This window comes from Narcine bancroftii, chromosome 2 (genome assembly GCF_036971445.1).
Source record: "Narcine bancroftii isolate sNarBan1 chromosome 2, sNarBan1.hap1, whole genome shotgun sequence".
Taxonomy (NCBI): domain Eukaryota; kingdom Metazoa; phylum Chordata; class Chondrichthyes; order Torpediniformes; family Narcinidae; genus Narcine; species Narcine bancroftii.
This window is the reverse complement of record NC_091470.1, coordinates 149,593,391-149,620,502: the sequence shown is the minus strand read 5'-3', so window position 1 is coordinate 149,620,502 and position 27,112 is coordinate 149,593,391. Positions and strand designations below refer to the sequence as shown.

Genomic DNA, 27,112 nt, shown 5'->3' with positions numbered 1-27,112 from the left:
GTTGGAGGAACTCAATGGGTCAAGCAACAACCAGGAGTCTGTTTTTCTATTGAAGTGCAGCATCCTTCAGGTGAATGAGCAACTCAATGTTGCTGAGATGGAGTAGGAGGTAAATGTTGACAGGACAATTTCCCTGCTGTTATCTGATTAGTGCAATGGGTTCCTTGTGTTCACCCCCAGCCAGTGGGAAAAAGTTCAATAGAACTCGCCAATATTCTTCATACTCTGAGGTGAGATTGCCAACATGTTAGGGAAAGGTCTCTTGCTGATTTTCACCCTTCCTATCTTAGGGAGTTGAGGAAAATTACCCATGACCCCTAAACTAACCAATACAAATTATTCTGGTTTCTTTGAACACAAAAGTAATTAAATGAGTGGTAGAATTGAAGGAAGTATCTTCAGACTCTTTCAATGAACACTTAGAGGAACAAACTCTTCTCTTCTCCTTCTTCCCCCCCCCCCCCACACCCACCCACACCCACACCCACACCCTGCATTTCACTCAGATTATACACTTCATTTGTTTACAGTCTAAGGAAGGCACAGATTCATCATTGAATAGGGCTGCAATAAGCATTCACTTCTTGACTTTCTTCCAAAACAAAGCAAATGGAAATTAAGATAACAGTTCCCTATAGTTTGTACAAGCTGGGAAGAGAGTGTTGCATTTTGTTGAAAGGACTCATTTCTAAAATAAACAGCATTAACTTGAAGATAAGGATGTTAAAATCAAATACAGAATATTAGAAAGATTTGCAGATGGGTTCACACTATGTCCTCCCTTGCACCTGCTTCAACTGTATCACATTTTGAAATTTATGTTCAGTCAATAAAGCACAATTAAGATCTTCAACACCTGAAAGAATTGCAGAGAACACTCATGATGCTAATCTTCATTCTTTAATGTCTGGGTGAGAAAGAAACATCAGAACATTTGAATTCCAACCTTGAAAGTACACATTTTAAAAATAAGAATCCAAGAAAGGATCATGGTTATTAGCTGGGATGTGGACAGGATGTATAATATTCAGCTGTAGCCCCTTTGCAGAAGGAACATATTGGTCAAAGTTCCTGGTCATCAGTGTGCTTCTTTTGAAGGAATGAGTCAGGATGTCTAGGGGCAGTGGAGAGGGGAGGGAGAGTGGAAAGAAGGGAACCAAGAACTGTCAAAAGAAAAAGGATGACATTGAAGTGGAATCTTAATTCTTGTTGAACTGCAGCCCAAATAAAAACATAGCATCTTAACCCAAGGAAAAATATAGAGCCGGAGCTCAATTAAAGCTGAGAAACTTAGGTCAAATTGAGACACAGAATCTTTGTTTCATTAAAGATATTCACCTAATTAAAACTGAAGGTGTAGTACAATTGCTGAGGTGAAAATACAGAACAGTAACCCACCAGGATGTAAAAGCAGTTCGAGTGAAGATGTAGAACAACTCAAGTGAAGTTGCAGAACTGTAACCCAGCTAAAGATGTAGAGTTTTAAATTATGAACATGTATAAACAACCCAATTAAAGAAAGAGAATCTGAGCACCTGTAATGAAGTGAAACTCAGCCCAATGAAGAGATAAAAACTTAGTCCATGGATGTGGGGATAAAATTGAATACTGCTGGAAAGTGGGCACAGAATTCTCAGTGGGATTTTAGCTTGTGCTTCCTTGGTATGTAAGCTAGTTCATGATGCACAGAAAATAATGCTTAGTTCTCATTAGAGTAATTGAAGTCACAAGCCAGTGCTAACTGCAATATTGCAGCTGGTCAGCACACAGCCTTCAGAGTGACCTGCACCAGATACAACTAAACAGCAATAATTGAATACAGACCTGCACCTATTTATGGAATAGGAAGTGTATATGGCTGCAATGATACTGTAAATCATTCCAGAGATCAGACAACCACATAGGAATCATTTCTCTGACCTGAGATTTGAGGCACAATTGGGAAAAATAAACAATTGGGCATGCCACCAAGTCTCCAAGGGAAAGCATGGTGTATGAAATGCATGGAATAACGTCCCAGTGATCTGAATCCAATGCAGGAAAAAAATACAATAAGAGGTGTACACAGGAGAGGAACCCAAGCCCTTGCTGACCTCCACCCTTGCAAACTCCTTGCGATTAGTCAAGGCCAACATCATTTTATCGTTCTTCACTCCCAAAATGTATTATTATTCTCATACACTATTCAAAGTGCTATAACCCCACATTTATTTATCTGTCATCTCCTTTAATTAGGACTCTTACTTGACTCATAACCACCCTGTTGCCCTTACACATTTAGTGTTATTCCATGCCTTGAATCTCAACCATGGCACTGCCTTTAGACAAGTACAATGAATTATGCTCTTCCAAGGCAATGCAAATGCAGCCGAATTAAGTGGACTTACAACAGTTCTAGAGGAGCAGATGCTCATCACAACTGAAGCTGCTAGCACACAAGCATTAATCACATTTTATTAAGGCCAAAAAAGATGAGGATATTGCCATGCCTAATCCTCCCTCTCCACGCTCCAAATGATTTGCATTCTTTTCTAATTTACAAACTACAGATGCTGCAAGCTTGCACCTTCCATTTACCACCACCCAATTATACCTTCCCACAAGCTCCCAGACTCCTTTTACCATAATTTTGTCATTTTCCCCCCCAGCCAAGAACTTCTAATTGGCCAAGAGATAGTAAGTTTGTGGGGAGTATGAAGCCATTTTCCAGCTTTCAGCCCAGCAACTGGTACTCCAGATAACACTCAGGGTAATGGTTAGGTAGATCGGCATATGCAGACTGCAGCCAGCCATTGCAAAAGGTAATTTAGATCTCACCTTCCCAAATGGCCCTGTGAGTTCTGATGTGGAAAGCTTAAAAGTGGATACATTGGAATTGGCTACTGAAAATGCACACAATGTGATTTAAGGTGTATTGAGTGATCTGCAAGTTACTCTGCATTTAAGGTTAAGGAGCATGGGTGATACTAAAGTCCATAGTAAAGGTTTTACTTATTTCTCCAACATCGCTCTCCAACAAGCTCAATGCCCTAATCCTTTAGCAAGTAAACTGTGACTCCTTAACATAGCAGAGTTTGAAGGAGACTTTCTTTCTGCTAAATGCCAAGTTGTACATGTGTGCTTAATACAATTGCTAGATCATAAACAACTTAATTTCCCAGGGTCCATGTCAAATGAGTAATTTTGAAAAAATGGCAATAACTGCTTACCATTCTAATTTTGATCACAAGTACATGACATGAGTGCTACTGTCTATTCAGTTTGGTGAATGCTGCGTATCATGTTAAAATGAGCACTTGGAAACAAAACCACAAATTACAGCAAGGTGATAAAACGGATACCAAAATGTGTCCAGTTTTGTGACTGTAGTATGACCTCATATTTCTTCATGAGGAAGAGAGAGGTCATTCAACTATTTACCTCCTGCAACCTATTATCTCTCAATGCTGATCAACCTAATTTTTAAGTAATTTTACAAGAGTTGTTACAATCAGCAGGTCTTTGAGATGTAGGGTGAAACTGGAGCATTTGGAGGAAGTCCATGCAGTAACAGGGGGAAACTTCAATCTGCATGCAGCCGGCACTGGAGGTCATGATCAAAGCCATGATACTGGAGTGGTAAGGAACTGCCCCACTGTGACCCCACCTTGGGTAACAATTTTGAATAACTCACTAAAATATCTTACTCACAATAAAATAGGAAAATTTGTAGAAGAGTAATTCTCATTAGCTAGATCCACAAAGTAAATTTTCAGCATGAAAAATATGCTTCGGTCACTATTAGTGATAAAATTGCAAGGGAAGTGGTGGGGAAACAAACATCAAGAGAAGGGAAGTTCAACATTACCCCTTTTTGAGAACTGAATTGTGTGAGTGTAAGTCCAGCTCTAAGTGTGCTGCCTTCTGAATTGAATAGCATGTTTAGAATGCACAATAGCCAAGAAGTTAAACATTTCCCTTTTAGATCTGCACATGACATCATCTCCAAACAGCAGGAAAGCTGTAGGAAGCCATACATCAACTACTACATTTTCTACAGTACAAATGTGAGTAACCTTCCTCAGACCTTTTGCATGCTGTACAGCTATTAAACAGGCTCTGGGGAACACTGTGCCACAAAATTGTTTAGAAGTTTTTATTCGATCAACACGCAGTGTGATGAAGTGGCATTCATGGATATAGAGTCTTCTTTGATATTTCCTTTGTTTTGTTATTTTTTCCAGTAAAATATTTTAAACACACAAAAAAGACTAAATACACTTTGCTGCTCAAAAAAAACCAGTAATTTTTATGTTCACTTCCAAAAGACGCCACAGACAGAGTTTGGAAATCTCAAGGATAACATACCCTCGCTTCATTTTGGTTGTGAGTTTCAAATATACCAAGTAAAGAATAGACCACAAAGGGAAAACTGATCATCTTTAGACTATAATTTCACCAACAATTTTTAGCTTAACTATTTTCTGTTAGTAAATCTTAGAAGGTTCTGCAATTTGCTTTCAGTGCTCCCAGATAATGGAGGGGTGTACAATTCCATAATCTGAACAGGGGGTATGTCATAGAGCATTCCAAAGTATATCCCTGTGGCTTTCTCCCCAGGGTCTTGCTTCTTTTTTTATTTCAGATACACAGCCAATTCTCCTTTGAAAGGTACACTTGATTCAGATTCCTGTCCCAAACCAGGCCATTCTCTAACAGGCCCAAAACATTGGCAATGTATCTTTATCTCCTATAGATGTTGCAAGACCGGCTGAGTTCCTCCAGCATCTCTGTGCATTTTTACTATTTTCTAATACCTTTTTACTAAAGAATTTCCCTCTAAGCTGCTTCTTTCTCCTTAGTGGATCTCAGGTGACTGTGTTTGTTCATGCATCTGATGTGCTGATCTCTCTCCACTGGTCCACCAATGGACAAGGCACGTATTTGGTGAGGAAGGGGATGAGTACTACCAAGTATGATTCATCTGGTACTTGAGGTTTCTATGTGCAGAATTGCTTTGTACCCGAGTTCCCTGGTTGCAATTTAGAGAGTAATTACTCTGAAAGCTACTTCCCTTTTATTTATAAGGGTTAAGGCAGACGAATTGTTAATTGGTTAGAAAGTAGAAATATCAGCCTGGTGCTGTCATTATTTAAGCCACACAAACAATCACGAAAGTCAAGACTCGATATGCTACGCAAGTGCCAATAAATCCCTCAAGGATCAAAAAACGAATAGATGCTGCTTGACCTGCTGAGTTTTTCCAGCACTTTTGTGTAGTGCACTACAATCACCAAGCTTAGCATAGCAGTTAATCCAGTGCCAGCCAATGAGTTTCAAATCCAGTGCTGCCTGTAAGGTCCAACAGTGTATTTTATACAGCAAAGATAAAAATACATAACTGACTTTTCAGGCTTGAGCCCTTCATCAATGTATGGAAAAATGTTGGCAGGCATCCTAATAAAAAATTAAGGAGGGGGGAGGCATGGGGGGGGAGCATAGTAGCAAAGGCAGGGGGTAATAGGTGGAGAAGGGAGAGAGGGCACAGAAGTAAGCAAGGGGAGGAGGGATAATTAGGTGAATAGAGAGGGAAGGGGTGGAGAGCTGAGGGAATGAAGATGGGGGAAGGGAAGAGAGAGCAGGTTAGCAGAAATCAGAAAAGTTGATGTGCTTGACATCTGGGGTTGGAGAGAGCCCAGATGGAAAAATCAGGTGTTGTTCCTCCAATTTATGGGTGGCCTTGGTGGGATAGTGCACAAAGCCATGGACAAGCATGCAAGTATAGGAGTGTGGCACAGAACTGAAAAGGTTGGCCATTGGGAGGTCCCTGTCACTGATGCGGATAGAGCGAAGGTGCTCAGCAAAGCGATCTCCCAGTCTGCATCCAATCTCTTCAATGTAGAAAAGGTTATAAAAGGAGCAATGGACAAAGTAAATCAATCTTGCAGATACAAAAGTGAACTACTGCTTCACTTGAATGGCCTTTTTGGGGCTCCAGACTGTAGAGGGAGGAGGTATGGGTTCAAATGTGGCACCTCTTACAGCCATAGGGAAAGGTGCCAGGAGGCAATTGGTAAGAAGGGATGAGTGCACGACCCAATCATTTACCCTCTACCATCACCCTCCTCCATCTGACAGTAAGTCCTCACTCTAAACAACCTCCATTGATTTATCTCACTTCCTCAAAGAAAAGGAGTTGGAATGGGTACCTGCATGGGTCCCAGCAACACTTGTCTGTTTGTTGGCTTTGTGGAGCAGTCCATGCTGCAAGACTACATAGGCAAGGCTCCTCAACTCTTCCTCTGTTATATTGATGACTACATTGGAGCTTCCTCATACACCCACAATGAGCTCGCGAATGAGCTTGCCAACCACCAGCCTGATCTCAAACTCACCTGGTCCATCTCTGATAACATTCTCTTCTGTCTCCATCTCGGGAGACAAAGTTTCCACCAACATTACAAACCCGCCAATTCCCACAACTACATCAACTAAACTTCCTCTCACCCTAACCCCTGCAAGGATTCTATTCCCTTCTTGCAATTGCTCAGTCTGTCACATCTGTTCGCAAGAGGAGGTCTTCCAGTTCAGATATTCTGAAATGTCTGCTTTCTTCCACAAATGTGGTTTCCCCTCCACCACCATCAACTCAGCCCTCACCTGCATATCCACTATTTCCCACTTATCTGCCATGACCCCATCTGCTCCTTGTCTTTGCCTACCACCACACCAGCCTCCGCATTCAACACGTTATCCTACATTATTTCCACCACTTACAACAGGATCCCACTACCAGACATATCCTCCCCTCTCTGCCTTGTGTACTCATACCTCCCTACCAATTGTCCCTCCAGCACTTTCTCCTGTGGCCGCACGATGTGCCACACGTGCCCATACCTCCTCCCTCACCACAGTCCGAGGCCCCAAACAGGCCTTTCAAGGGAAGCAACACTTCACTTGTGTATCTGCAGGATTGATTTTCTGTATCTGCTCCCTTTGTGACCTTCTCTCCATCGGAGAGACTGGTTGCGGTCTGGGAGATCGCTTCGCAGAACACCTTTGTTCTGTCCGTAACAGTGACCTCCCAGTGGCCAACCATTTCATTTCTGCCTCCCACTCCATAAATTGGAGGCACAACACCCAATTTTACATTTGGGCACTCTCCAACCTGGTCTCCTTTTCCCCTCTCTCCCCTTCTCCCTGTCAGCTCTCCACCCACTTTCCTCTATTCGCCTAGCCATCTCTCCTCCCCTTACTGTTGTGCTCTCCCTCCTTTCTCCACCTATTACCTCCTGTCATTGCTACCTTGCTCCTCTCCCACACCTCCCCCCTTACCTTTTTATTTGGGCACCTGCTGACATTTTTCCATACCTTGATGAAGGGCTCAAGCCCGAATTATCGGTTATGTATTTTTATCTTTTCTACATAAAAGACACTATTTGACCTGCTGAATTTCTCCAGCATTATTTTTACTTCAACCACAGTGTCTGTTTTACTGCTATCTGTAAGGAGTTTGTATGTTCTTCCCATGTCTTTGTGGTTTTCATCTGGGTGCTCCGGTTTCTTCCCTCCTTCAAAATGGACTATGTTGTAGGTCAGTTGGGTATAATTGGGTAGCACAGGCTTAAGGGCCAAAATGGCCTGTAATTCTAAATTTAATTTAAATCACAGCACCTGCAGACTTTCGTGTTTAACTACAGTCTCTATATGAGAGTGAGAATTAGTCATCTCTTTTGCAACACAGTACTTTGGTATGAAGTTTGTTACTTCATATATTGGATGCTTATTTTTCCAGAAGTAGATACATTTTGAAGTTTATGGAAGGACAGAAAATGAATATTAAAAAACTGTAGATACTTTAAATTTTAAACTGAAAATGCTGTAAACACACTGTAGGTCAGATAGCATCTGTGGAAAGAAAAACAATTAATGTTTCAGGTCAAAGACACCTTTGTCAGAACCAGGAGGATTAGATAGGACAAATGGAATCTGCTGCCTATTCATCCCTTTCTCACTTTACAACTTTAAACTCATTGTTTTCTTTCTTTTTCAGTTCTTTGTAACCCAAAAGCTAAATTTGTTTCTCTTCAATGACTTTCTGAAAAAATTCCTTGCTATTTTACTCTCTGATGCCAGAAAACTGCCTTCCCTTTCTTGCATAAAAACTTTTGAAGTCTCCTGTGTTGCCAAATAAGTTTTGAACACAGCATCAAAACAAATTTCACAGAGATATAATTCTGGAAATGAAGGCTTAAACCCAACCCTCAGAAAAATATCAGTTGCTGCTTCAAAGACATAAACAAGGCAGCAAAAACACTCTGAAGGTGATTTTCTGTGGCAGCTAGGTGAGATATGTTCAAGCTCCTCAGACTGACATGAACATTCAAAGTACATTAAATGAAAGTAGCCAGGAAAATGAATTCGTGTCCACCTGATCCAGAAGCTGCCACACTCCAACTGCTAAGCATGAATATACATGTTATAGACATCAGCAATCAACCCTGGGGAAAAGGTTCTGGCTGTCCACCCTATGTATGGCTCTTATAATCTTGTATACCTCCATTTACTCAGTACTCATCCTTTGTCACTCCAAAAAGTAAAGCCCCAACTCATTCAACCTTTCCTCATAAGACATATTCTTCAATCTAGGCATCACCCTAGTAAGTCTCTGCAACCTCCCTAAAGCTTTCACATCCTTCCTATAATGAGGAGACCAGAACTGAACACAATACTCTCAGCATAGTTTAACCAGAATTTTGTAGAGCTGCAACATTACCTCATAGATCTTGAGCTCAATTCCCCGACTAAAGAAGGCCAGCATAAAATACGCCTTCTTAACTATCATCAATTTGCACAGCATCCTTGATGGATCTATGGACTTGGACCCTGCCATTAACCTGTAAAAAGTAGATGTGGCTATTTGATGCATAAATGTAAAATGAAACTTCTGCGATTATAATCATCAGGAATGGATTGAAAGTGGAATACCTGTCAATGCATTGCCTGATCCATAAACATGAAAGGAGTATCACGGTGATTCCCCTCTGCCATACTGAAATCCCAGCATGTCAAGGTATAGCTGTTGCACCAGAGCTACCAGTTTTACAAAAGCCTTGGTGGTCAAACACCAATGTTGTTCATTTTTCTCAAATGCACTGATAAAATAAGAGCAGGAACCTAGTAGATTATGTCCCCTCTGATTCAAGGGCATTCCAAACATTGAATGAGGAATGAGGGAAAGTCACTACTTGATTTAATATCTTTTATCCCCCACGGCTTCATCCTACTCTATCTGTGTATTCCATCCGAATACAAAATCCTGCTTTACATGCAGGCCCTGGGGTTGATTGCCCTGATAAACATCTCAGCTTTTCCCTTCTTGTCTCTTGATCAAATACAGATTTAATAAATCTTCGTCCGCGAAGCCAAGCCAAAGAAGAAAAGATTCACAGCAGTGCTCTTAGCCCATGATCTAGAATTCTCTCCCTATACTGCTAGCTTTCTAATTCAAACTTCCTCACCTTTCAAATCACACATTTGGTCATTTGCCTAATATCCCCACATGTGGCTTTGAATCAAATGTTATTTCATAGTTCTCTGCGAACCTCCCTGGATTATGTTACTGTTTTATTGTTGCTATATGAGTATGTTGTCATCGACTCAGGACCAACTGAAATTAAACCTGATAGCTTGCTGGTCTATGTGGTTCAGTGTTAGCATGCGCATTCATACCTCGAAAGTGCAACAGCAGCATCTTCCATTTACATTGTATCTTCAATCATAGCAAAAGGGGCAATAGCCAGACAAAATGTGACCATGTGAAACTTGGTGGCTATTGGGCCACATTGTTAATGAAATAGCTTTAAAGAGGTGCGAGTTTGAGTGCTGGAGCAGGGAGAGATGGCGATGAAGTTTCAGAGCTTAAAGTCTTGGCAGTTAAAGAAACTGCCAACCAGAATCAAAGAGAAAATCAGCGATGCACAAGACAAAATATAGCTAAGACAAAGATCAGAGGTTCATGGCAGTGAAAATGGGTCTAGAGATAAGGAGAAGGGATTATGTATTGGAATTTAAAAAAAAACAAGTCAAGTTCTGAAATGAGAAAAAATAGAATAAATATTGTTTACCACCAACCACATGCTTGGGTCCTTCACTTATGCAGACCATATAACCTATTGCTTGGACATTATGCCAAACTGACATTCCAGGGCCAACAGAGATAACAAATATGAGAAAGTAGAGAGGGAGAGAAAACGGCACTTGGTGATTTTCCACATCTGTTTCACTTCTGTCAGACTCCCATTACAATGGAGGCAGCCCACAGCTGTTTACCTCTTTCTCCGACTGCTCCTTTCTCACAATTGCTGTGAGCCCTGCCTCTCTTGCCTGTGTCCGTATCTGATCACTCCCTGTGTGCACTCCATTCTAAACCACACAAACACAGGATGTTCCTGCCAGACAGGACCCCTCTGTCAGCCGGGCACTCCACTAAAATCAAGGGAAGTTATTAAAGCGACAGGCTGGGAGGCAGAACAATGAACAGACTAAGTTTAGCTGTGAAACCTATTCTCTTACTCCCTCTTTATAAAAAACCAACTGTGTTATTTATTGAAGCTAGGAAACAAATACAAACTGTTATAAATTCTATTCAACCAATAAAAAATGAGTCTACAAACCATTCTTTAGATTTGAAATTATGGTCTTATAAAGAAAGTCTTGCTAAATATATTGGAACAGAGAAGTTCATGTGGAGACAGTCAAATAAATCTTAGCAGTGAAAGATTTATACTCTTCTTGGGCAGTCAATAACCATTTTCTTCAACCTCTCTTCACTGTTTCTTCCACCACAACTCCACTAACTATTACAAGGAATTTCTGGAGTTCTCTGCATTGTGAAGTATCTGCAACTTTCCTTATATCCACCAGCCTGCCAAATGAAAAGTTTATTGTCATCCACATAAATTTATTGACATCTACAATATTAAAATCACTCATATCAAGCTCACTAATGGCATCTTGTGTAAGAGTGACAGAAGTAATTTATTCTCACTGTTGTGTAGGAACTTTCTTTAACCATATTGCCCACCGCAAACTTCCACTGATATTCTGCACTGTTGACCAATTAGGTAGCACCATTATTGCTTCATCCCATTCTTATTCATGCTGTTGTATCCAGGGAATCATCATTTAATAGCTTATTTTCCAGAGGCTAAAGCTTTGTCTCTAGCATCATCCAAGGATGAAACTTTCACCTCATCCTATTTCTCCTCCAAAATTCAGCACTTAGAAACAGCTTCTGACACACTTAGATTTTAGTTTCCAAACATCATGTAATGCCCGGCTTCTGATCCCTCTAATGTTTCCAGATTGTTGGACCTGCATCCTGCATCCAGAACTGAATGAGCAGAAGTTTTCTCCAGCTGAATAAATCAAAACTTTCATCCCACCATCCCTAACTATTAACTCCCCCCCCCCCTCCCCCACCTCTCTCTGGAACTGTGTGAATCACCTGGTTATGTTTTTATTTGATACTTGACTGCAAGCTAATCTTTGGTCCATATATTTTCAATCAAGATTGCTTTGGTGACTGCAGTGAACTGGGATTCACTGATAGTGTGTTGTGCTGATGGCTGGCTCTGCCCCCACCTGCTCCTGGTTTCCTGCCTAAACCAAGAACCCTTCTGAAGATGATTATGAAACCCTACCCATTGTTATAAGCTAATAAAAGCATTTGTTCTCCCTCCAGTCATGAGAGGTTTTATTCATGTTTCAATTTTATTAGCTTATTCCCTAAACGATGGAAGCACTACTCAAATTTGGTTCACTGCTGATCAACCTTCTGTCCCCTGACACAGCTGAGGAGTTCTCATACTGCTTCCAAGCCTACCTGAATGTGACCAGAGATGACTTCCACACCAATGAACTCAGGAGGTCTGCCCTCTTTTCAAGGGTATGCAGTCATCAGAGACTACACTATATATGATGCTGTCATTGAGGCATTGAAGGCTAGGTACCTGAAGTTGCAAAACGAGGTCCTAACGAGGCACCAACTCACTCACCCGGTCACCCAGGTGACTCCTTCCAAGGATCAGGTGCTCCCACTACTCCAGCCCAAACAGTTACTGCTTCCTGTGGTAGGGAGTGGTTTTTTGAGGCAAGAGCCATCATTCCCAGTCTCATTGCTTGGCTAAATTCTCAGTGGCAAGAAAAAGCATTAGGCAAGGGCTTACCACGCGAGAAGAAGTCTGCAGACTGCACCGCTCACGGATCCAATTCCAGTCTCAAGCCATCTGCCCCAAATTCACCAGAGCCCACTTGCTGCACGACAGCACGATGGAGGGTGGCAGTGAGGAAACAGCGTGAAAAGGCTCAGCAGCCATCTTGCTGTGACTTAAATTCAAACTCAGTACCATCATCAGGAGGGAGGGTGGCCATCTTGCTGCGCCACAAGGTTGATGCCATCTTACCCAAGCAGGGCAACCCAGGATGGAGGGGGCCACTTGAGTGAGGAGTATGGATTCTCTGGGGATCTGGCCTTGGTAGTCCTAGATCAGGACAGACCTCACCAGCTCAGCAACTCCATAGTGACTGTGAAGGTAAATGGACATTCCACTAAATGCCTGATCGACACAGGCTCTACTGAAAGCTTCATAGACTTGTGGACTGTGCAAGAATACAACCTAAAGACATATCATTTTAATTACTGCATCTTATTTGCATTCTAGGCATGTTGAACAACATTGTATTGCACATCTGTCTTTTGAAGCGGGGATGGAAATTCTGTAAATTTCACCTGTATATACTTGATGAATTGTGTGCTCTGGTATTGTTGGGTCTGGACTTCCTGTGCCACCTTAAAAGCATGACTTTGGAGTAAACTGGTCCCCTCCCCCCTGTAATAGTTCAAAATGGGGGCCCCTAAAAATCAGAATCCACATGCAGCTTCTCCACACTGAATGTCGATTCCCCACCTCTCTTCTCAAATCAGTCCTTGGACTGCAAACCTATTGCTACTAAAATTGTTAAAGCTATCATGCATGTGGTGAACGAGAATGTACCTTTACAAGTTGAAAGCAATGCTTCAGACATAACCCTGGGTGCTATCCTTAACTAGGTGGGCAGGCAACAAGCTCTGGAACCCATCTGTGGAAAAGGAGACCCAAGCCATTGTAGAAGCCGTGAGGCACTGGAGACACTACCTGGCTGGTAGGAAATTTACACTCCGCACTGATCAGATCTCGGTTGCATTTATGTTTAATAACGTCAAGAGGGGAAAAATCAAAAATGACAAGATTGCTAGGTGGAGGATTGAGCTCTCCACCTACAATTATGACATTGCCTATTGGCCAGGAGCTCTTAATGACCCTCCAGATGCCTTATCCAGAGGAAGCTATGCCTCTGCACAAACTGGCCAACTGTGGTCTCTGCATTATGAGCTCTGCCATCCAGGGGTCACCTGCATGGCTCATTTTGTCAAGGTATGCAATCTGCCCTACTCCATGGAAGACGCCAGAGAAATAACCAGGTTTTGCCCAGTCTATGCAGAGTGCAAGCCGCACTTCTACCGTCCCGCAAAGGTGCACCTGATCAAGTCTTCCAGACCCTTCAAACAGCTCAGTGTCAATTTTAAGGGACCTCTCCCCTCCATGAATGGGAACATTTTCTTTCTCTTCATCATTGACGAGTACTCCCGCTTCCTGTTCATCATTCCATGTCCAGACATGTCCACTTAGTCAGTCGTAAAGGCCCGAGACTCCATTTTCACGCTGTTCGGGTATCCCAGCTATATTCTTAGCGACTGGGGCTCATCCTTTATGAGTAACGAGCTATGTTAGTACCTACTGGTGAAGGGCATCGCATCCAGCAGGACTACTAGCTACAACCCCTAGGGGAATGGGCAGGTTGAAAAGGAGAACGCCACGATCTAGAAGGCTCTCAAACTGGCCCTGAAGTCAAAAGGCCTTCCAGATTCACGCTGGCAGCAAGTCCTCCCTATGGCGCTCCATTGCATCTGGTCGCTACTATGTACTGCAACCAACGCTACTCCTCACGAGTTCCTATTCAATTTTAAAAGAAGGTTGGCATCAGGAACTACAATCCCAACCTGGCTCATCACTCCAGATTCAGTCCTTCTTAGGAGGCACATGAAAAGCAAGTCTGACCACCCTTATAGGGTGAAACTGCTCCATGCCAATCCCACGTATGCCTATGTGGAGTTCCCAGATGGCAGGGAGGACAACATTTCCATCATGGACCTGGCACCTGCCGGAACAGAGGGTCCATTGCCTCAAATACCCTGCGAGTCATGGAGCTCATTCTCGCCACCCCCAGTCAGGGCCTCACGGGATCCGGTTCAGGAGGAAGGTGCATCCCCCTCCACAGTTGAGCCTGAGACCCAGCCTACCTCTCCTTCCTCACAAGGGGAACAGGAGACCCAAGGAGTCAAGGCCCTCCACCAGACCCCCAGTCCACTTAAATCTGTAAATTTGTAAATAAATGTATATTTTTTCAACTGTTTTTTCTGAACCCATGTTCTCTGCCTTCATTCACAGACCCTAAATTCTACAGGAAGGGGTGAATGCAGTGAACTGGGATTCACTGGTAGTGTGTTGTGCTGATGTCTGGCTCCGCCTCCTGGCTCTGCCCCCATCTGCTCACATATAACCCTGGTTTCCCGCCTAAACCCAGAACATTTCTGAAGACTACAGTGAGACCCTACCCATAGGTATAAGCTAATATAAGTATTTGGTCTTCCTCCAGTCATGAGAACTTTTATTCACACTACGTGATATCTACTGCTGGTTTAAATTTCATCCCCCTCCCATCTCAGCTCATCAACTTCGAAAGCCTTAATCTATGCCTTGGTTATGTCTAAATTTGGCTATCTCAACATAAACTTGGTGACCTCCCTTGTCATAGAAAACCCAGATGATCTTGTTAAAAAATGCACTATGTTTATCCTTTGGAGCTCTCCTCTGTACTTCATGACTACAACTGGGGTTAATTTCTCGCTAATTCTGATGGGTTTAACCTGTTGCCAACATACATGTAGGAATTGATGCTGTGTTTTCTGATGATGTTACCAAATGAAAGACAATCTTAGCATATGTACTTGTCTTAGACTGTCCAATAAAGGGGATGATTTGCTATCTTCCTGGCTGAAAAAAGCTCTCAATGCCACATTATGAATAGGAATACCGAAATTACTAATGTGGAATTACTTTGAATTTTAACATTTTGATCCTAATGAAGTTCATTGATTTGAAAATGACCTTGATAACCCATATTGCGATATCCTATCTCAATGCTCATTCTTCCTGGTATGAACAATGTTGCCTATTGTGACCCACTTAGACTAAACCATTGTCCCTGTAACATGCATTTGCCAGATAGTTCTCAGGCACAGAGGTAACATATAGTACTTTCCTCCCAAAGCTGCAGGATTCAGTTGCAATTTGATGCAAGGAAATATAAACATTCAACCACCTTTAAGAGATCTGGGCTTTCACCAAGGAATGCTTAGTTTTACTGTTGTGGAGTACAATATTAATTAATAATAATATTTAATATTTAAGGCAATGGAAAGCACAATGAAACATGAAAGAATTTTCCTGTGGCTTTAACAATATAGCAGTTTCTTATTTACACAAGGAAACAAAATATCTTTCATTGAAATAATCACTACACTGATTCATTCCAAGTAACATAAACATGCCAAATAAAGCTGATGTTTGAGCTAAATTTATTAATAAACATACAGATGGTAACTGTGTACCTGAGGATGGAACAGAAGTGGGTTTGGGCGCAAATATTTCTCCTTTAATGAATTCAGGGGATCCATCATTTTCCTTTTCTCCACCCTGCTGGACCGAGAAGTAAAGAGTTAAATCGGCGCTCAGCATTTCCCAAACAAAATCCTACCTCTCACAGGCCCTCTTGGGAACAATATTAAGGAAAGATGCACACTTACGCTGTATAGTGCAGGTGGTTCCAGCTGAAAGAGAAAAGCAAAGGTTGGGATGAAATCCTGGCCGTGGTGTCTTCTGGTGTAATGCAGGAAAGGATTGCAGTTCCCTTTCTCCCCCTCAGCTTTCACCTGTTGAGCAGTTCAACCACTGGGACAAGACTTTTTTTTCAGTCCCATGGGTTGCAAGTGTTCACAACAAAGCATCTCCCATTTTAAACTGAACAGAAAATGTCTACTCTTGTAAAATGAAAGGCATAGATAAGACTTTATTTGCTGCACATCTCACACAATTGTGACTGCATCAAAAGTCAATCTCATCAAATGAGACTAGAGTCACAGATAAACTAATTTATCTTAGGTTTTTAGTACTTGTCAATTTTGTAATCTGCTACAGTAGTTTTGATCTTGGGATCTCTACCATTCCATTACTGTAACCATCACACAGCCCTAATACCTTTTGCACAAAAAGAATGCAGCAAGAAAGTTTCTGTGGAATGATAGAGTTCTTTATAGGATTACAAAGCTCTCAGAGGGGGAAAGATATTATAATCCTTTACCCTCATCTTAATTATCTTCCTTAAAGATTTACACTATTTACACTATTAGCACCCCTTCAGTCGCTTGCCTATTCTTTATGTTTAACAGTCAATGATAAGCAAAAGGTTGGATGATTTAACTTTAGAAGGGATAAAAGTTAAACCGTCCTGTGATTAAACATATCCCATAATGGGTCACTGCAAAGCCTGGATGAGCTAAAATGCTGAATAATTTCTTTCTCTGCTAATCCCAATTGTTATAATCTCTCTATGTCCTATCTGAGGTCCACTAAAATAGCAAAGATTTGGGATTAAAAATTGTGGTCTATCTAGCTCATTGGAGGAAAGGATTATAAATTACAAAAATAGTTAAAAGCCCCATTTCAACATGGAGCAGACCCCTCCATTGTACATTTATAAGATGTCATCGAACTTGCTACTTCTTTCATAAAATAAATTAGTTTTATCATAACTTAGTAATGATGTTGTAAATCCAAGGATTATATCAATCAATCATTAATGTTCCTGAGAATCCTATCCTTTCCACCAGCCTCCAACAACATAATTATGAGTAGATTTACAAAGTGTGTTGACAAGAAACAAAATCCAGCATTGGTCACAATGTGAGTCTAAATCTTTACTACTTTTTAAAAAAAAGCCTTTTTATTATTCAGCATGATCACATGGCCTTCTACAGGGGTACTAGGAACCCAGAAGTACTTTACACAACTAGTGTGAGCAATGAATGCTGTCAGGTTGTCAGATGGCATTGCATTCCAACATAGATAGGTCATGTACTCATACACTATATTTGCAAACAAAGAGAATGGTTACTTAAAATTTACCAATGGAAAGTTAACATTATTTACAACTTGAAATTAATTGATCTGATACTGTGCACTTTGACATAAATGAAATCTTCCCAGTGTAGTTTTGGGTTGGTATGGGCACAATGGCCCTTGCATAGTAATAGTTCATGGTTCAAATACAATAAAATGCATAGTTTGGACAACACCACCAAGTTGTAAAAAGCAGAACTTGATAGTCAAAATCATGACCAGTGCTCATTCATTTTGAAATTTCTCTTCAGTTTTCATATCTCATTTGCTGTTCAGAAGGCAAATGAGTGACATGGGCAGCAGAGAATTCTCTAAGTATTGTCACCAAGTGACAGCTGTTAACCTCGGAGGCAAACTGTCCAACTGTGAGTTAAATGACAGCCAACATGATGCTAACATTTTGCCACCTTTCCAGGCCAAATAGAAGATATATTAATCTTCAACTCACATACAATTGGGAATGTGGTAAGAAGAGGGAAGGAGCAGAGGAGAGAGAAGAGATGGGTTACAAGCTGTCATAGAATTGTTCCCAGCTTAAGAAAAGGAAATGATATTCAAGGTTGCAGCTTGTCTGAAAAGTAATGTACAACTGAAGAAAAATCTCCACAACCATTTCATGAAATACTTCTGTTTTAAAGAAATCATTCAAGCTGAAACAATAGTATTATCCTCTGAAGGAAGGCTTAATGTGTACTATAGGATCTATGAATACCTGTAGATGGGGTCCATGAAAAAGGGTGAAGGCTTTGCATAATGAAAGGGTTGCTGATGAGGCACCTTGGGTAGGTCATCATTGATCATCATTTTGTGTTCACCGAATACATGGTTTTTCCTGGGCTCTCCCGGGCCATTTTGACTGACCCGGCTCCGACCGCTGATGCTCAGGTCCAGTGGTTGCTCCTCCCCAGAAAGTGTGGCTACAACGAGCTTGGATGCAGGAAGAGCCTTTGGTTCTTTCCGTTTCGTTGTAAGGTCAAAGGGTGACTCAGAGCTTGCATTCCTACTTTTCTGGTGTTCCCTAGGTGATTTTGGCTCATTTTTCACCAATAGACTGGGATTGAGATTTCGGTCCGTGAAAGGATATATGGAATGTGGGAAGTTTGGGAAGAGTTGGAACGGAAACATAGAATGGTATGGAAGTGATCCCATTTTCTTCTCTTGGATTCCCATGAAACCAGAGCCAAAGTACTTCTCTGCTATGGAAGCAATAGCTTTAATGGAATCATTAGTAGCACTGGTCGGAAGGTTCTGTTCATCAGGAGGAGGAAAGAAGGAATGTTGGGATGGAAGATACTGTGTCCGTTCATCAATTACATTGTTTGTGTTGATGGAGACTGAAGTGACTTTATCAGTCCCTTTGGCTGACAGATTGGCCTTTTCCTTTTTTTTATCTCCATCACTTTCTGCATCACTGTCCAAATCAGACCCAGTGCCTGTAGTTGTTTCCAGGTCAGTCCCACTAGTTGTGTTGATGTCTTCAAAGTCACTACCTTCTGATAAGTCAGTGTTTTTTACCTTGTTTTTCTCAGTGAAGTAATTTTCAGATTGAGTGTTGTTTTTGCCTTCTAAAGAGGTGTCTCTGTCATTGAGTGTCGATACCAGGGAAGATGCTTGTGATATGGAGGGATTCCCCATGGGGCTCTGGACACTTCCATCAACGTCATGATTTAACAATGCACCACTTGGTAATACAGGAGCTCTGGGATACAATGAATGGGGGAAAAGACCTGGGAAGCCTGGAGCAAGAGCTGGAAATGTGGCTGCTGATGAGAAAGGCAATCCTGTTGGGTGTTGGCGTGAGGGAAAATAATCATTGAATCCTAAAGATGTATGGTTAAGAGAAGATGCAGGCTTGGATTTGTCCAGCATGGCACTGGGAGTGAGTGGTAGACCTTGAGGAAACATTGAACTGGGATTATAATGGTTCTTGCCTTCACAAAACCTACGGTGCTTGTTCAATGAAGAGGTTGTGCTGAACATCTGGCCACAGTCTTTACACTTTATCTGTGTCCGACAATCGGCATGCATTCTTTTATGTCGACAAAGGTTGGAGAACTGAGTGTATGATTTGTGACAGACTTCACCTGCAATTAAATACAAAGGAGAGATGTAGTATTTTCTTTTAAATACAATCCTAATAAGATGGGCACCTGAGCACACAGGACTATTAATTGTGACATCAAACCATGTGTTTGAGTTGGAATTTTGTCAGACCAATAATTGTGATACATGCCACTGAATTCCTCTCAGGAAGTACCCACCATAATTGAAGATAAGCTGAAAGGTCACTTGCCACTGCAGATCATTGAGCACAAGGAACAACCGCTGGTTTTAATTTTCCATTTAAATAATGCATTTTTATTTAACCACTCATTCAAGTATGTGAAATTTGTAAAACAGTTTTTGGGCTGTTCCCCACAAAGGGCAAAGGAAACCTGGGATGTGCAGGAAGATCAATGGGCATGGTTTAGTAACAGAATAAAACTCAATAGGATCATCGGGGTGGGGTGGGGGTGGAAGACTTGGCCAATCCAGAAAGAATGCCTGCTATATTTGTAAAGATAGTTCCCAGGATAATACGAAGTATGTATTCCTGCTAGAATATTGGCATGATACTTTTTCGATTTATTTTCACATCACCTTTCAATTACCAATTGCAGATGAATTCTTTGGGATTTTATTTCTCCTGTGAATGTTTCATGCACTGGTTGATGTGTCAACATTTTGTCTACACTCTTCTGCTGTCTACAATGGAGCTTAAAGAGGGATAATGCTGTCTTTCACTGCCCCTTATCTGTCTCTGTCTTCAATACAGGAAACAATGTACAAAGGAATGCAACAAAAACAAATTAACTAATGTGTCAGCATTCTCAGTAAGAGAAATTTATAATGTGGCATACCAAGAGGTACAAGGAAAAGCAGGGTGCTCTCACATCCTCAAATCAAAATTTATGTTTTGTGTTCTGAGAGCAAATAGAAAATTACTACCTTCATTTACAAATAAACCTAAAAAAAATGACCAGGCTTAAAGATAAGGTGAGAAACTTAGTGATAACACTGGTTATGGGTGACAATACACTCCTGCACTCCAACATCTAAACAAAAAAAGATTTCTTACCATCACTCTGTGTCCATGCTTGTCCCTGCCTCCTATCTGTCAATATTATACAGATAAATAAAATTACAATATCATCAAACCAATTCTAAATCCTCTCATACCAACTTATACTAAGTGCTGTCACAATGAGAGAGCAGACTGCTTGGATTTGCAGCTTTACATTGGGATATATTTACCACCCCACATCCACCTCAATCCTGCTCCAATTGACTAGAGTATTGACAAGCTCAAATAATATTTCAGAGTTTTAGATGGGATCCTCTAAACCTATGGAACATTCCACTGCTAAAACTAAACAACAAAATTTAAGAGTAGCAACCTTTTTTAACTAATAAATAGAGTAATAAAATGTCATGGCACACTACCTAGTTATTCAGCCTATCTAGTCTATGATCAATATATTGGTCCACAACTATGTCAATTACAGCATATCAAGTGATATCCAAGTAATTATTGGATGGGATTAAAAATTCACCTCTTCTTCTAGGAGTGAGTTGTAAACACCCTGAAGTGCCAGTTGATGAAGTAGACAAAGACGATGTGGTCAAACAATAATCATGGCTTTTATTAGCAGAAACTCATGGTACAATAATGAAAGACAATAGGTGCATACACAGTTATACCCAAGGGGAGTGTCCTGAACAGTAGAGATAATGCACAGCCAATGTTAGTACAGCAAGGCTCGCCAGAGGGGAGACAGGCAGCTTGGCAGACATTCACCACCATCTCCCCCAGCAGAAGAAGGGTTAAAATCAAAAGGACAGCTGCTAGGAAAGACTGAAGCAAGCGATACATGGATACCATGTTTGACATTGAGAATACTCTAACAGCCAAAATACGCCAGTATCAAGCAAGCAATCGAAATATAATGAGATGTTTTATGAATATGTCAGCCTATCAGGTTGTTTACGAATTCTGGTGCTTCTTCTCAAAACAGGTGGCTCCTTTGCAACCTTGGGAACTGGTACAGTTCTTGGGTCTGTAGTGTGGGAAGGACAGACTTCTGGACCCGCTCCAGAATCGCCAATGTGAGTCAATGGAGCCTCAGCATGGCCATCTGAAAGCTTACTAGGGGTCATAGGCTGGGGGGCGGGGGGGGGGTGGGGGGGGTGAGCCCAATCTCTTAGGCTCACCCTGAGTAGGGGTGTGAGGAAGGGGCGAACCAGGCGAGGGCAGATCTCTTAGGGGTACAGTGTCAGTACTCCCATCTGGGAATTTAACATGAGCATAATTGGGGATGGTATGCAGTACACAATAATGACCGAATAGAATGTAGTGCCTCAGGCAGTACCTCCTGCCACTGGGTAACAGGGTAACCATGTATTTTTAAAGCAAGATTAACAGTCTTCCAGACTGTAGCATTAGCCCTTTCGACCTGCCCATTGCCCTGCGGGTTGTAGCTCGTGGTACGGCTGGTGGCAATCCCCTTCCATAGCAGGGCTCGCTGCAGTTCAGCGCTCAAGAATGCTGAGCCCCTATCGGTATGAATGTAATTGGGAAAACCAAAAATGCTGAAAATTCTGTCAAGTGACTTAATGACAGACGCTGACGAGACGTCAGGGTATCGCAAAGGGAAACCTGGAATATTCGTCAATTACAGTAAGGAAATATACGTTTTTGTTGTTGGAAGGTAATGGTCCTTTAAAACCTAAGCTAATCCTCTCAAAAGGTCGGGTTGCGTTGATGAGAGTGGCCTCTGGAGCTTTGAGGTGTTGCGGTTTGCATTCTGCGCAAACGGGACAGCTTTTAGTCAATTTCCTGACTTCTTCCAGAGAGTAAGGAAAGTGTTTGCCCTTATGTAGTGGAAGAACCTTGTGACTTCTGGGTGGCACAGTCTGCTATGGATCTCTTTTAGTCCCTCCAACTGAGCACCAGCAGCAGATTGTGACAATGCATCAGAGGGATCATTTAACCTGCCCGCTCTGTACTGGATCACACAATTATAAGTCAAGAGTTCTATTTGCCAGTGTGCCATCTTATCATTCTTGATTTTACTTCTGTGTTTAGTACTGAACATGTAGGCTACAGATTTCTGATCAGTAACAAGAGTAAATTTTCTGCCAGTTAGAAAGTGTCTCCAGTAGCGAACAGCTTCAATATAGCCCAGGCTTCTTTTTCAATGGCAGGATGTTTAAGTTCAGGTCTGCATAACATGTGGGAGAAGAATGCCACAGGTCTGCCCTTTTGATTAAGGGTTCCTGCCAAGGCACAATCTGAGGCAGCAGTTTCCACTTGGAATGGAACATCCTCGTCAATGGATGAGAGTGCAGCTTTGGCAATATCAGCTTTAATTCTCTCGAAAGCCTTCAAGGCCATTGGAGAGAGAGGAAAAGATATAGTGTCAAACAGAGGGCGTGCCTTCCTGACGTAGTCCCGAACCCATTTGCAGTAGTAGGAAAATAATCCCATACACCTTTTAAGGGCTTTTGCTGAGTCTTAAGGGGGCCCATTCTTTCTGGGTCGGGGCGGATTTCGCCCTTGCGGACAATGTAGCCCAGAATGGGTAGCTCTGTCACGTTGAACACACATTTGCCCTTGTTAAGTGTAAGGTTGAGTTCTTTAGCTGTTGCTAAAAATTTCTTTAAGTTGTTGTCGTGCTCAGCCTGTATTTTCCCACAGATAGTGACATTATCCAGATAGGGAAACGTACCCTGCAACTCATACATCCTAACAATCTTATCCATTTCCTTCTGAAATACGGACATGCCATTAGTGATCCCAAAAGGTACCCTTTTAAACTGTATAACCCTCCATCAGCCTCAAAAGCTGTATAGGGCCATTCCCTTTTCTTAATGGGGATTTGGTGATAAGCTGCTTTGAGGTCGATAGTGGAATACACTTTTTATTGCGCTATCTGATTCATCATTTCATTGATGCGTGGCAGGGGGTAGGCATCCAGGTTAGTGTAACGGTTGATTGTCTGGCTGTAGTCAATAGCCAGTCATCCCTTAGTGTGATTTTTCACGACTACCACTTGGGCCCACCACGGACTCTTACTAGGTTCAATTACTCCCTCTTTAAGCAGTCTCTGGGTCTCCGCTTTGATAAACTCATGATCCTCTTTAATGTAAGAATGGCTCTTAGAGGCAATTGGCTGACACTCAGGGGATAAATGACTGAAAAGGGAAGGAGCTTTGATCTTTAATGCGGACATACCGCAGTAACTAGCACGGGGGATGGTAAGCGTTGGTTGTGGCCCACCAAAATTTAACACTTCACTGTTCACCTGAGATTGAATATCTAATCCCAGTAACACAGGCGTGCAGAGCTCCGGCATAATAAAGAGCCACACATCAGCAAGGCAATGTCCCTGCAAATTTAAAGTAACTTTACACTTGTCCCATACAGTTTTTGTAAGTTCACTACAAGCCATCGATATCTTTCGGTTCGCTGGATATCTCCACAAATTTAAACCTCTGGCAACTTTCTCGTGGATGTAGCTGTCAGTACTCCCTGAGTCTATTAGACAATCAAGAGTCTCACCATTCACCTCCCCATTCATAGTCGACTGTTCCAGTCCGTAACATCCCCCAAGCTTTACAGTTAATTGAGCTATCACAGGGGATCTCACCTTGCCATCACTTGAAGTTGATTCAGCTTTCTCGTCTGAAGATTCCCCCTTTTCACAGTTGTCTTCCATTCCTGCAGCTCCAGGACATATTTTCTTGGTGCTTCTCTTCTTCTTCTTATCAGTGGGAGTACTTTTCACCTTACACGCTTTAGCAAAGTGGCAGAGTTTCCCACAATAGCTGCAGGTAGTAAATTGAGCCGGGCACTTCTGTCTGGGGTGCCAGTTCTTATCACAGAAGTAGCATTTTTCAGGAGTTCGCCCTTTTCTTTCCTTCAGGGTTCCAGCACTCCTTTTCAGTTTCTAGCATTTCACTGGACTGCATGGCACTTTTCAGTGTTTTGGCTAGAGTGACTGCCCGGTCATAGGTCAAGGGCTCCGTCTCTAGCAGCCTCTGTCGGATGTAACTGGAGTCAATCCCATTGACAAAAGCATCCAGCTTCAAGGCACTACGGTGTTGTTGCACATGACTGCCCCTGACATCACATTTGTTTGTCAGCGGGTCGAGAGCCAGTGCATAGGCAGCATCACTTTCCCTGGGTTTCTGGCATCTAGTCAGCAACTGGTGTTGAGCAAGCACCACATTCCGTGGTGCTGCACAGTAAGCAGTCAGACGTTCCCGGGCTATAGCCAGAGTGGTAGCTCCTTGCGTTACGACGAAAGGGATCTTACCCAGCAGAGAGTTCAGGTGGCCCCACTGTATCGCTTCATTGACCATGTTGTTTCGAGCCATGTAGTAATTGAAACAAGCAATCCAGTAGTTGAAAATTTCTCTGGCCCTTGGGGCAGACTGGTCAATTATCAGCCACTCTGGCTTGGGTGCTGCATCCATTTCAGCTTGTCAGACACTCACCTCACACCCATTGCCCTCAAAATGGAAATTATGTTCTAAATCCTTATTAAATCCATATTCCCTCTAATTGAATGAGGTGAAATAAGTTATTTCTACTCAATCTGCATGGACTTATTTCAGCCATATACTTGAATTAGTTCTCCTCAGCCTCCTTATTCATATTCCCACCATTTCTTCTAATATTCTCCAATCTGACAACATTCTCTTCAATCTCCTTAGCACACCTCAGTGAAATCACATCTTTTCTAAAATGCAATGACAAGAATGAAACATGAACTCTTAGCTGTGAACTAATTAATGCTAATGTATCACATAGCTCAAACATGACATCTTTTGTCATACATTCTGTGTTTCAGCCAGTAAAGAACAGTATTATTTATGACAAGTTCAGGACCAATATACATACACTTCAAGATCAATGGGAACTCTGAAAATAGCAGAGTAAGTAGGTCGAGTGAAAAGTAAATCATGTCATGAGGAATATTTCAGTATTCTACCATTCTCTATGGACTCACTTGTCGTGTTTCTTATCTCTCCAAATGCAATACCTTGCACTTCTCCAGGATGAATTTTATTTTCCACTTTCCTACCCACTTGTGGTAAAGGGATAAATTGTGTGAACTTTTCTTTTCAATGTGGAGTGTCCCTAATGAATGGAAAATAGTTGGGACCATGCATGGAAATTTTAAGTGTCTCCTTGGAACTTGGAATAACAATTTGTAAATGAGTGCTACATAAATAAAATATTTTTTTCTAATCTATTGACTTCATTTTTGAAACAGTATCTATTCCAATCTACATCTTATGATATAAATAGTTAAGTAACATCTCCTCCAAGTTGGCTGTTGCTTATTTACCATTCATCTTGGGGCTTCATCATAAGAGAAGAAACACAGATAGAAGCAAAATACTTCAACTTCCTTTCAATCATGCCCAACATTCCTTTTGTCCTTCAAGAAATCATATCAATGTTCTGCATTTCATAAATCAGTACACCAAGACCAATTTGTTCATCAATATTTACCATTTCCTCACTATTTAAAAATGTTCTGCATCTATTTTTTTCTACCAAAATAAATTATCTCTCATTTCCATGTCAAATAGTTTTCTGACAATAAGCTTCTGCAAATTTAGAACTCACTTTCTAGACTACCGTATATTTCGGTGGATAAGACGATACGAAGTCCCAAAAAACACCCCTAAAAAAAGGGGTAATCCTATAGGCCATATACTGTTATTCCTCCTTCAAACCCAAGCTGATACTTAACCGCAAAGAGGAGAGATAGATCTCTACTAAACAGGTGCACTTTACTCCTTACCCCCTCCATAAATCTTCGTCCGCGAAGCCAAGCCAAAGAACTCCTTAGACTCATACATTTAGGATGCATATAAACTGGCCACCGAGACAGAGGTGCACCAAAGAAGAGGTAAAAGGATTGCTTAAAGAAATCTCTTGGTGCCTGCCACATTGACCACCGCCAGTGAGCTAATCTCGCTTCCAACTGTGCATCTTGGCGCCTCACAGTTCGGCGGGCAGCAACCTCCTTTGAAGAAGACTGCAGAGCCCACCTCACTGACAAAAGACAAAGGAGGAAAAACCCAACACCCAACCTCAATTCCCTTGCAACCACTGCAACCGTGTCTGCCTGTCCTGCATCGGACTTGTCAGTCACCAACGAGCCTGCAGCAGACGTGGACATACCCCTCCATAAATCTTCGTCCGCGAAGCCAAGCCAAAGAAAGAAGAAAGAAAAGAAGAAAGAAACTGCAGGAAGTTCTGTCCTCTTCTTTACACCATGTTCAGGTGGCAACAGCTGCTGCCCCCAGCTCTCCCTTACTGAGCCACACAAACACAGGTAACCACTCCACTCACTATGTCTGATCTGGACAAGAGTGAGTCTCTGCTCTGTACGCCCCGACCCCAGAGTTAAGTGACCGGATGCAGGAACAAGTGCATGCGTGTGGTGAACTCGCACGGGAAGAGCCAGTGCTGTGAGTTGGTGGGGGGGGGGGGGGGGGTGGCATCGACAACGCAGTCCGTCTGCTGTGCTTATAAGTTGCACTTCCAGCCAAGGAGCATGTGCAATAGTAACCAGGATGCAGTGCAAATCTACTGCTACTCTACACACAAACCCTTGGCTTCTGGGTAACATCATTCTCACTTTGTATTTTTTTTTTCTGCAGCAAGGATGGGGAGTGAGGGGGGGGTGGTGGGGAGAAATCTGTAGAACATCAATATTTAATCAGGTTGG

The 27,112-nt window shown here is 42.0% G+C and overlaps 1 protein-coding gene across 13 annotated transcripts in view; it reads right to left on the bottom strand.

The window, feature by feature from the left end:
* The window catches only part of prdm16 (PR domain containing 16), an 829,575-nt gene that overhangs the window by 58,332 nt on the left and 744,131 nt on the right, over window positions 1-27,112 (bottom strand). For 7 of the 13 annotated variants that reach the window (XR_011351692.1, XM_069918526.1, XM_069918527.1 and 4 more), the window contains 4 exons: window positions 20,440-20,475; window positions 18,034-19,405; window positions 15,950-15,973; window positions 15,755-15,839 (listed from right to left, as the gene is read on the bottom strand). Coding sequence is in view for 12 of the 13 variants with exons in the window: in XM_069918526.1 (XP_069774627.1) it covers window positions 15,755-15,839; window positions 15,950-15,973; window positions 18,034-19,405; window positions 20,440-20,475 (1,517 nt within the window). In the remaining variant the exon portion in view is untranslated. Of the gene's footprint in view, window positions 1-15,754; window positions 15,843-15,949; window positions 15,974-18,033; window positions 19,406-20,439; window positions 20,476-27,112 lie in introns of all 13 variants that reach the window. The other 6 variants (XM_069918522.1, XM_069918523.1, XM_069918520.1 and 3 more) reach the window with 5 other exon arrangements.